Raw genomic sequence first — 12320 nt, 5'->3', positions numbered from 1 at the left:
TTGTCCTACATTATGACCACATAATTATGTTACCAAGGAGTTTTGATGTTTGAGATTTCAATATATAGACTAGCCTACTGATTGGGAAAACAGGATGATTTGCACTTGCCTCACTGAGATTAGACTCACTTCTAGTCATAAGTACTTAAAATGGTGTAGTGGTTGCTTGGTGGCATGTTACATAGGCGTTTGTGGTTTAATACTCCGACGGTTCTTTTTTCTTCTTTTTTTTTCAGTGAGAAAGTTTGAGGAGTAATTAAGCTGATTTCATTCTTTTACTAACACATTTTCAAAGTATATGTTTCCATTTTTATTGTCATGTACAAGTAAATTTCATTTTGATGCAAAATACCATTCATAATGCTTCATTAGCGGTACGTTTCGCCAGCTGTGTCCGTGGATTCCTGGAGTCAGAGTCCACAATGCATTTTTTCTAGCCGAGCATACTAGTAACATAAAATTATAACTTATTTCATTTGCACATGTATACAGCACATCGACTGTGCATTATGTAAAATAGTTTGTACTTACTTGAAAAAAAACAATTACAATACGCAACAGACTTCCATATAATTTCCTTTGATCTAGAATGGATTTACATAACGCTATTTTAAAGATGAAAATTTATATAGATTAAAAATTGCGACTGACGGATATCGAATACACACAACACAAAATAACAAACACTGCATTGCTTAAACTTACCTGTACTATCACGGCCATTAAGGCGGTACATATTTTGTGTTGCTAAAATTAATAATTATACCATATATATTCTATATCGTATGGAATCTTGCTGATTTGTAAACACCGTTCCATTATTAAAAGTACAAAAACGTCGCTGACCTCAAAACCGACTGAGAAGGTAAATCGAAACAAGTTACGCACAATACGCACGTGCGTATAATTTTTTGTCAAAGTACCACTCTAAAAAGCAGCCAGACTGCACCAAAAGAAGTCAATATTTCAAAAAATTTCCGGGGGTGGTCCCCCGTACCCCCACCAGCGGGAGGGGGTAACCCACACCCTTTCCCGTGCGTATAATTCATATCGCCACCCGGGCACGCCCTTGCTTGAAACATACGCGGGTGCCCGTCTATGCCAATGTTAACGTCCGCAGTGGCAACTTTGGTGATATCTACCTTTAAAGACAATGACCTTGACTTAAAACCCACGGAGCCAACAAAACTGACCGGCGCACAGATGTAAACTGCGTCTAAACAAACGTTTTTTAATAAGCATGTGCGGGATGTTCGAATTTAACCGATAACGCGTTCAAAATTTATTTGCAAGTCTGAAGTTTTATACGCGTAGATTAACGTATAGTCACCAGTTCTCTGTTCTACATGTTCTCGGGACAACCCATAGTAATTTATATCATCAATTGCAATCATAGCCCTGGAGCTAGACAACATCCATCGCAACCATATCAACATCCAAAGCAATCACATATCTGCAAATTGCAGATGCATGGGACAGTGCATTATTACTGTAATCCAATTTCACCGATTTTTTTTTGAAATCGCACAAGTTTAAGTAGTCTACGAAATAAAGAAGAGAAATACGAGACTGACACTAGAAATATTTATCTAGCCTAACGTTGCAGACTATAATTTTCAATAATTTAAGTTGAAACCCCTAGATAGTCTCAATGTCAAAGATTTAGGAGAGAATTATATATATAATACTAGATTTATATAGCGCCCTTTTCATGATAAACACGTTCAAAGGCGCTTTACATACCTATAGCAAACGCAGCCACACACGGCGCGAAATTCATCCTCCACTAGTACAGACACAGAGGGACAGCGTGAGAACCCCCCCCCCCCCCTCCCCCACAACCCACCCCTCTCGAACAGATAGAGAAATCATTTTTAGATACAGGCTTGTCCGAGACAGTCTGGTTCTTTTAATGTACCCGGTGTATAGCAACGATACACGCGAAGCGGTCTTTCCTGGGAAGAACCAGTACAGAGCTCTTAGTTATATATATATATATAGGTGGGAGACACTCGAGAGAATCTCAGAAATTTCCATTTCTTGGATTATCGACCATTTCTTTTTAGTTTAACGTCACACCGACAATAATCTACATCATAACTATGTCGATTTTGCAGCTTTTGATGGTGAAAGAAAACCCATAGGTGCCCCTTCGGGCAATATTTTATCTCGGGCGGGCACCTGGGTAGAACCACCTATCTTCCGTAAGCCAGCTGCACAGCCTCCACGCTACCCCCAATCGAGAGTTCATATGCACAGAGGTTTTGGTCCAAAACAGTGGAATGAACCGCAAATTAGATCATTTGATACATTAAAAAATCTTAAGACACTGTATTTTAGAGACTTCATGGCATTGTTTTTATATTTTTTGATAATTGTTTTATATGCGATAACAGCAGGTGTTAGTTTTTTTTAACTTTATGTGAGTTTTTACATTTTATCATTGTTAAATTAAATGTACAACGCCACTGAATATGTCATTGTCAGTTTCGTAAGGTAAGAGGCAAGTGGCTGAAAGTTAGCGACCTTAACCAATCGGCCGCGTCTCTCCTCACCACTGGTTCACTTTCAGACTAGCTAATATTTGAGTTGTGATATATCTTAGCTCACCTGTCACGTAGTGACAAGGTGAGTTTTTGTGATCGCCCTTCTTCCGTCCGTCCGTTCACAATTTCTTGTGAACACGATAAGAGACCACGTTTTGCAATCAATTCTAATCAAACTTGTATTGTTCCTTTCGAAAACTGGCCAGATCCAATCATGGGTTACAGAGTTTTGGCCCCTTAAAGGGCCATAATTTGCTATTTTGGCTTTTGCAGCCATATAGAGACTTCGTTTAGGGTTTGATTTGATACAAACTTGCAAGATAGCTTTAACAACAATAATCTTGGATCCCATGATGAATCCGTCAGATCCAGTCATACATAGGTTTCTAGTTATGGCCCCTAATTGACCCCTGAAAGAGCCAAAAATAGTTAATTTTTACCTTGTGAACACGATAGAAGTGACATTTTATATTTGATTGTAACCATACTTGCACACAACTTAAGTCACAATAAGATCTCGGTTCCTTTCGAAAACCGGCTAAATTCCATAATGGGTTCTAGAGTTACTCACTTACTGTCCCTAAAAGGGGCAAAATTTCTATTTTGGCCCTTTCAGCCATATAGAGGTTTCATTTATGCTTTGATTTGATACAGACTTGCACAGAGTGCTTATCTTGGTGATCTTCAGGCCAAGTTCGCAACTGGGTCATATAGGGTCAAAAACTAAGTCACCAGGTCAAATCAAAGGAAAAGCTTGTTAACACCCCAGAAGCCACATTTATAATTCCATCTTCATGAAACTTAGTCAGAATGTTTATCTTGATGATTCCTATGCCAAGTTCAAAACTGGGTCATATGGGATCAAAAACTAGGTCACCTGGTCAAATCAAAGGAAAAGCTTGATAACACTCTTGAGGCCGCATTTATGACCATATCTTCATAAAACTTGGTAAGAATGTTTATCTTGATGATTCAATGGCCAAGCCCGAAACTGGGTCGTGTGAGGTCAAAAGCTAGGTCACCACTCAAATCACAAGGGAAAGCTTGTAAACACTCTTGATGTCATATTTATGACCCTATCTTCATGAAACTTGGTCAGAATATTTATCTTGATAATTCCCAGGCCAGCTTTGAAACTAGCCTCATGTGGGGTCAAAAACTAGGTCACATGCTCAAATTAGATGAAAAGCTTGTTATCACTCTTGTTTAAGATTATAATTTATACATTACACGGGCGATTCCGCCAAAGAACGTTTATTAATTGTATAATATATCAGGAAGCGACAAAAATCTTTCAACGTGATTATTGGGTTAATATACAGCTTGGTTGTGCCTTCTTGTCAAAATGGACCTAGTGTCTTAATTGCCGAGGGCTTAAGTCCTAGAGCCATTTTGAAACAAGGTGTGCCATTATGTCTAGAATGCACAACCAAGCCCAATATTAACCTTTTCATTATACAAATTTGGCTGGTCAGTTTAACTTTTGGGGTTGCACTAATTCAAACAAACTTTTTGGTGTGAAATAAAAGTCCTAAAAATATCATGGCACATTTTTGAGATATTACATCTGGAATTCTGAAGTAAATCCAACGTTTTATCTGTATTGTGACCGCTACTGTGTACCATATGCTGTATTGTTCTATATCTACTATAGCGTAAATGTTTGCTTTAAATATCAGAAAAAAATATTTTAAGATTTCTGGCAAGGACTGGTTAGCTACGTTTAGTAACAAAAAGCGTTGGGATGTCAAAATTAAGAACATAGATGTCAAAATTCAAAACATTATAGAATATCTAACCAAATTTATACATACATATTTCTAAAACAAACGCCCGCATATGAGTAAATAGGGACTGAACACGTGTATCTCTAAGTCAGAAACAAGAAAAAAAAGCATTCATAGGGGATTCGCAAAAGAACTATGTATTCACAATGTTACTGCAGACGGCTGGGGTACTTGAAAACATTGATATCTGCTCGAAATTCATAAACAGTTACAGAATTTTTTTGTAAGGCCTAAAACAATTTGTTTGTTTCCGGTAACATGCCCCCCAAAAATAGGGTAGGTAGGTAGGATTATTTTTTGGATTTTTTTCTACAATGAAGAAAGAGCACTTCCCTTGAAAAGTATAAAAAAAAATAGCGACAATATCGATTTTTCTAATGCCATAAAAACAAGTAGGGTCGCGGCAATTTTTTAGGGTAGGTCGGGATATCGGAAACGAACATTTTTTAGGCCTAAAATGCTTCTGAACTGCATTATGTAATGCATGTAATCCATGTTGAATGTCAGACATCTTTGGTCATAAAACATGGACGTCTGACTTTTGTTGTTGTTGCATTCACATGTTCAATTGAAAATTTCAGAATATCTAAGTTTGGTTATAAAAAACACATATAGAGCTACATACAGACATACATATTTTATCAAATAAGTAATAAAATTATTTTCAAAACTTTATTAGTTCCTATAACCACCTGCGAAAACTATGTAGAAAGATGTTGATGACCAACAAATTAAAGAAAAAAGGGAATGCTGGTGGCATGGTTATCTTTCTGACCAATTTTGTAAGTGATATTTTTAAGAATTTACAAGAATCCATAGCAATTCCTTTATCTAATAGATACTTGAAGAATAACTAATTCACCTGTATGTCTGTAATTTCTATATTAAAATGGCTGCTCCAATGATCAGCCATTTTCTGAAATATTTCAAACTGTCACAACACTTCTTTATGGTCCAATTTGTAAACTCTTTCTGTGTAAATTATAATCAACAGATAGATGACTTTTAAATGAATTGTTCAGGTTGTCAGGGATCGTTGTCCCTTTATGAGACTGAGAGATGTCTATATATGAAGGCCAGATTACAAATAAGACAATGTGTTCTTAAGGTTTATGGTACAGTCACATATCACATCTCTTTTCACACAGGCACAGCGCCTACAGCTATACAACTCTTTCATGACAGTCAAGGGAGGTAACTGGTCATAGATTTGGATTTTTTTTGCTCGCAGTTCTCTTTGCTTTGATGAAATACAGAGTTTGTTTCCATTCATAAAATTGCAACATCATTTCATCCTTGTCAATTTCATTATCTCCCTTGGAACCCCTGAAAAAAACAACAATACTTTTGTTCAAGTATAAGGAATATAACATTTTAGCATGGCTTTCTTTTTAAATGTAAGTTCTAACAAAGCACATGATATTAGCAAGCATATAAATGACAATGCATAAATATTTGAATAAAATGATACATAACAGGTTATTTTCATAGGAGAATACATATATAATCAAAGCCCTGAAAGGGCTGATATCCAGTGCTTACTGAGTGATATTTCAGGTTTAGAGTTAGGGTTAGGGTAGGGTTAACTTTGACTTTCCTAGAATATGGCGCCACTTTATGCTGTTAACCAATCAAAACACCGTCTCTCCATGCTGTTAACCAATCAAAGTGCGCAGAATTTTATTTTATGTGTGTTGCATGAGTAGAATTTTAGGTATACATAAGAGTGGGTTCATGTAGAAAAACTGATACAAAAGACAGAGTGAGCAGGGTGATTCCGAATATTTCGAATGTGAATATAAAGTTCATAATTATTCTAGACTCCGTTGCTGCTAAAACAGTCTTCCTTAGATGCTCACACACTCACACAATACCAAGATTATAAAAAAAAATATCGGACTAATTGTTTACATGTCCAGAATATTTGTGTGATGCGGTCACATAGAAATAGAAGGAAAACTTAAACAATGCGAGGTTGAAACTTGGTAGTTGATTTAAAGCTATAGCCAGTTGCTAAAGCACTGGCTAAAAATACACTGGTAAAATGACAGTAAAACAGGACTGTTGCAATAATCGGCAACCTCAAAAGAATAAAATGAAATGTGATTTACCTGCTTCTATTGTACAACATGTTTCTATAGTAAATCCTCCCAATTCATGAACAAAACTTTCAAAGTCTCTTGTACCTCCTCCTACTCCAAAATAGTTGGACTTGGCTGCTATATAACTGTAGCAGAGTTAAGATTTATTGTACAACACACAACTGTAAAGACTGTGTAATTAAACTCAAAATTTCTGTTTTAGTGTATATTTACAAGAACAGCATTTTAAAATAAATTACTTTATCATGTTATACCAAATTCCAATAAGACTAACAATGCTTTTGTCATCAAAAGAATACTATGCTGACATGATGTGATATTTTGTGCCACGTACTCATCGAGAAATAGCACTTTCAAATTTGATAAAAATATTTTACTTAAAAACATGTTTAAAACAAAATGTCACACCCCATGACTGTCTTAATTACTTTACAAACACACTGAGTTGGTTATTCACTGTTAAGTATAATATGCCATCATTTGCACCCAAATGGAACTTTTCCGCAAGATGTATTACCATTTCCAGTCCTGGTGTGTATAAATAAAGGAGCGAGACAACCTACCATTTGTAGCCACACATGCATCAATAAACAGTTCTGAATTTTACAACAAAAGATATATTAGAATCAAAATAATTTACAGCAAAACTGTGTTTGAACACTATTTTTATAATCTGCGGTTATACGTCATACAAAATAATTTCACTCTGGCTGTGCCCTTATGACATTATTACACCCGGTGTATAACCGCCCATCATGTATAAATAGTGTTAAGACATGGTTTTGCTATAAATTACTTCTTAAATAAAGTATATCGACTCACTGATCATATCAAACACTACCAGAGTCACATGTGGCAAACCACACATGACAAACCAAACCACACCACACACAGCATAGCAATATGAATTGCTGCAACTTTTCACTTCTAATGTCAACAAACTACCAAAATCAGAGAAAGTTACCAAAGGTAAAACCAAACCTGGGAACCATGGTAGACCTCTGTTATGCCGTTATGAACTTGTGACTATGTTCATTCAGTGCAACTTTCATAAAGACTGCTCAGGTAACAGCTATGACTGTTGTTCAATAAAGGAATTTTGACTAATTTATCAGATTTGACTGTGATCTTGTGGAAACTTGCATTTTGTCTATGTTCTACGAATATTGCAGTTTTCGGAATTTGATTTGCCTGTTTCTCTTACCAGCAACTTAAGTGACCAAAATGAAAAGAAAATTGTTCAAAACGTAAGAATTTTGATATCTAGAAAAGCAAAGTTCTCTAAAAAGATATGGCAAATCGTTCCAAACATATAAAAATGTTCACTATATACGAGTTGGTTAATAAAGGATACATCTCACCATCTGGAGAAAGGAAGTTTTCAAAAATAGCTGTTAGTTTCTTGTAATTCTCTGGTTTATAAATGGTTTCAGCTGATAATATGGTATTGTACCTGAAAAGCAACATGTCACAATAAGTATTACAATAGGAGCTACTGTGTTAATAGGTTAAAACTACAATGCTTTTTGCATTTCTGGACATTACTTGCCTTAAAGTGCTGGAACAATAAAATTTCTCTAACTTAGGGATCCCCACCAGCAACCAATTATCTTGTGTTCCTGGACTGGTCAGCACCAGTGCTTAATTAAACTTGTCTTTTGAATGAAACTGCTAACTTCCCAACATAAGTCAGAGGTGGAAGATGTTTTTTTTCAGACAGAGTTTAAGATACCCAATAAACCATTAAAGTAAATTTGCCATAGTAGATTTAACCTATACATACTGGCATGAAAAGATCACATTTATTTTGAAAAGTTTAGTCTAAAACAATATTACAATTTTTAATTATTGTGTGCAATTAACTTCTCATTTACTGTATGAAATAAGTAAAACTACAATATTACTGTATGTTTTGATTAGACATATGTTCCCTAAACCTATCCCAGTCTCCAGAAAAGTATCTGCAAGTACATGTGCACTCATCTGTTAAGTTCAACATCACATTTGGTATGGTGTAGTTTTCTATAACCTCATAATTCTGTAAGAGACACAAAAAATGCTTATAAAAAACAGAACAGATATACCATGGACTTGAAAACATAGTTCAACTTTCTTCCTATACTCAGCATTTTTGCTGCCATCTTGGTGTTTGTATACATTTTGTACAATATTTAATATCTAACAAAATGACACATTATACAGTTCTACAGTCCTTAAAAAAAAAAGAGATTCTATTAGTGCTAACAGATACTGTGAAATCATTAATATTCGTGGGGGACTAATTTTCGTGGATTTCATGGTGGAGTCAGTCCACGAAATTTAATCCCAACAAGCAAAATTTCCATTCATTTTATGTTCAAAATTTGAAATCCACGAATTCAAATTCCCACGAAATTGCAGTTTTGAACAAAACCACGAAATTTCATGCCCACGAAATTAAATGATTTAACAGTAAAGACTATAAGTTCTACTGTCCTTAAAGAAAAGAGATTCTATTAGTGCTAACAGATAAAGACTATAAGATTTGCGGAATGATATATATGCATGGACTCTGCAATAGAGATATTACTCTGCAAAAGAAAGACAGTACATTTCTCGATCCAAAGCAAATGTTTTATATGTTCAATTGTAATCATATAAAGCGTAATACTTACATACGGGTGAAACACAATATAGGGAACAGTAGTGTTGCACTTGGAGGTGAAAAAATAAGTTCTTAATTTTGGCAAAAAAAGTATTTTTCTACATAGTAGAGTGCTTGAAGTATAAGCAACTTAAGTGGTTTGCTGGTATTTGTATCGGAAATGTAATTTTTAAAGGCTGATAAAATGCATATTTTTGCTGGTTACGGACACTACAAGTGGTACATTTTGTAAAATAAAGCTTCAAATTTATGATAAACTTGAACTATTTTTACTGTTTTGTAGGACAAACACATGGAAATACATAATGCAAGGCAAAAATAGGACTGGAAAAGGTATAGATACCAAAAAAAGAAACATATTGTTGGATATTACTTTGTTTCTAAAAAACATGTATATTTCAAATCATCTGACATCTTCAATTTCAGTTTTACTGATGAAAACTTAATGAAAAATCAACATAAATTCTGTCTTTGTTGAAACAAAATGACTTAGATTAAAAGGGAAAGTGAATAATTTTCAAAAAATCCTAAATATTGATGGATACCAGTAATTGGTTACGGACACTACAAAAAGCCTCAAGAATGGTTTTGCATTAGATTATGTTAAAAACATTAAATCCACTCATGAATTATTTGGTATAGTGTTAAAATGATATCTGAATGGAAAGTGTATTTAAATTTGATATTCTTCAAACAAAAATATACAACTTGCCAAATTAAAACCAATGAAAAAGAAAACAGAACAACAAAATCTGAAAACTGTTTTCATGAAATCTTGTAACTTAACAAGCAATATTAAGTTCTCTAAGTGATACATTATTATCAATACTTTGTATTCATATCACACAACTAACACTTACACTTTTTTACTCAAGAATGTCACTAACCAGAAAAAAGAAATTAAGTTTATGGTTATGGACACTACAATATGAATTATCTAACGAAAGTACACATATCTATAATCTTTTTGTAACTTTTTTTTCTTCAAATTTTCAGATGTCTTGGTGTTGAAAATGTAGCCCTATTATCAGTCATAGTAGATTCATCTATAAATGCAACAACATTGTCTCTTATCTCCTATGACAGATCCTGTTTGTGCGGACACATAAATTTCTTTCCACTCTTTTTCCTTCATCATGTGATTTTGATATTAGTTCTGCTTTCTTAACTAATCTAGTTTTGAGTTACTCTTCTCTACTTCTTGTCGCTGTCTCATTCTACAATCCTTCTTTCTTTCTCTCTCATTTTTCTTTTAATTTTCACATTGGCCTGGATTGAGTTTCTGCCTTTCTTACCACTTAACCTCTTCTAACGTATTCAGTATTTTTGTGCCTTTTAAGTTTCAGCACTGCAGGTGGCTCATCAGATCAAAACTCTATATCTGAACCACAAATGCACAATGAAATCAGACATACTTCTACTTTATTATAAAGCAATTAAATTGCAATATAAAACTAGATATTATAACCATACGACACAGATGTGCACACATACACATGCCATTGCCCATTCTCTAGAAAGCAAAAAATGATCATAACTGCCGCCAGTAAAAGTATACTCAGAGAAGATTCCTTCCCTTCATCTGCACATAAAGCTTGTTCATCTGTTAAAGTTTGAAGCAAATCAGGCTAAAAGTGTGGGAATCGTTGACAGGAATTTCCCCTATCATACTATATTTCATATAGCAAGAACTATCAAAGGGCCATAACTAAAGCAAAAACAGTCACAGAAAGAATTTCTCCCTTTACGGTCATCTGAACATCAAGCTTGTTCATCTGTGAAAGTCTGAAACAAATCAGGCTACTAGTGTTGGAGGAGTTGGACACATAAAAATGTTTATCTATATTCCTTATGATAAAACAGACATTATCAAAGGGCCATAACTGTAGTAAAATAGTCACAGAAAAAAATTGTCGCTTTATTGTAATATACACATCTTGAGCTTGTTCTTCTGTGAACAGTTTGAATCCAATCAGGCTAATAGTGTGGGAGGAGTTGGACACACAAGATTTTTCTAGATATATTCTATATTTCTATATAAAAATATCATAGTATCATAACTGTGGTTAAAATAGTCACTGAGAAATTCCTTCTTTTATGGTTATCTACACATCAAGGTTGTTCATCTATGAAAGTTTGAAGCAGAGCAATTTAATGGCGGTAGGAGTTGGACACACAAGACTTTGAACGCACTGACGGACGTACATACATAGAGCAGCAACACTATATGCCCATCACAAAAATATAAAATATCATCTAAATGAATATACATGTACCTGTCATCACATGGTTTGTACTTAGTACTTCTTGAAGAGATTTTGCTTTCATTTGCAAGTTTTTAGATATTACTTTTAATCATAAATACTTGTAAAGATTTATTCACTTGAACTGTAAGATGTATAATAATTTAAACAGAAATTTCAGTAATACTGGTTATTTTTTTACATTGTTTTAATTTCTGTAGTGTCCGTAACCAGATAACACCGCCCCTCTGAAACATTTTGAAAAGAAACATTATTGTAAGCTGCATGAATTTGAATTATCTTAACAATGATGCTCCTGAAGAAATTTGTTTAAGTGAATAACTGTTAATTATCATTATCACATCTTTAGATTTTTAATATAAATCTGTGCTATTTAGATGATAAACGTGATTTTTAGCACTTTTGAACTGTATCTATATTTTTATAACTGAAAATATTTGTCAACAAATACATAATTTTTTTTCTCAATATTAATAAACTTTGAAATGATAATTTTTCATTTTTCTGTAAAAAGATGCAAGTTTTAATTTTTTCAGCTCTGGTTACGGACACTACAGTTTCAAGTAGCATTATTAAATAGACAAAATTTACCTTTTGTAGTGAAATCATTAATAGACTTTACTAAATTTGTCATCAGTGAACCTTCCAAATTGAAAAAAAGTAGTGATTCTTTATCTCTCATCGCTTCAATGTTTGCTATTACATCTTTCAATTTCATGCTGCAGCAACAGAAAATGATGCTGTATATAAAGATGCTGCAATAAGGGTTTTCCAATGTGGTTGCAACATCAACAAGTTGATGAAAAATAAAGTTGATTAATTAACTTGTGAAATCAGTTATTACTTTCATAAAAATAGCTATAAACAAAATTTTAAAAAATGTTTATTTACACCATTGAAAGACAGGTTACGGACACTACAGTGTTTTTGTAGTGTCCGTAACCATATTAGTGGTGCTACAGCAAAAATGTAGTTAA

General features: G+C 34.0%; 1 protein-coding gene across 1 annotated transcript; it reads right to left on the bottom strand.

The window, feature by feature from the left end:
• Positions 1-5618: 5618 nt before the first annotated feature.
• LOC128546736 (histidine protein methyltransferase 1 homolog) lies at positions 5619-8576 on the bottom strand. The gene is made up of 5 exons (XM_053518017.1): positions 8520-8576; positions 8340-8473; positions 7790-7888; positions 6445-6560; positions 5619-5659 (listed from the first exon to the last, which is right to left on the bottom strand). Exons 1-5 carry the CDS (start codon positions 8574-8576, stop codon positions 5619-5621), a joined length of 447 nt encoding a protein of 148 aa, XP_053373992.1.
• Positions 8577-12320: the final 3744 nt, after the last annotated feature.

Source organism: Mercenaria mercenaria, chromosome 11, assembly GCF_021730395.1.
Source record: "Mercenaria mercenaria strain notata chromosome 11, MADL_Memer_1, whole genome shotgun sequence".
In the NCBI taxonomy this organism is placed as follows: Eukaryota; Metazoa; Mollusca; class Bivalvia; order Venerida; family Veneridae; genus Mercenaria; species Mercenaria mercenaria.
This window is presented reverse-complemented; position numbering and strand designations above follow the sequence as displayed.

What these genes read in the sequence shown, in the direction of transcription:
- LOC128546736 (XM_053518017.1), bottom strand. Translation starts at nt 8,576, where the DNA reads ATGGCAGCAAAAATGCTGAGTATAGGAAGAAAGTTGAACTATGTTTTC. An exon ending in ACTATGTTTTCAAGTCCATG is followed by an intron (nt 8,474 to 8,519) that starts GTATATCTGTTC and finishes TGTCTCTTACAG; the next exon opens with AATTATGAGGTTATAGAAAA. An exon ending in ATGTCTAATCAAAACATACA is followed by an intron (nt 7,889 to 8,339) that starts GTAATATTGTAG and finishes GTTGCTTTTCAG; the next exon opens with GTACAATACCATATTATCAG.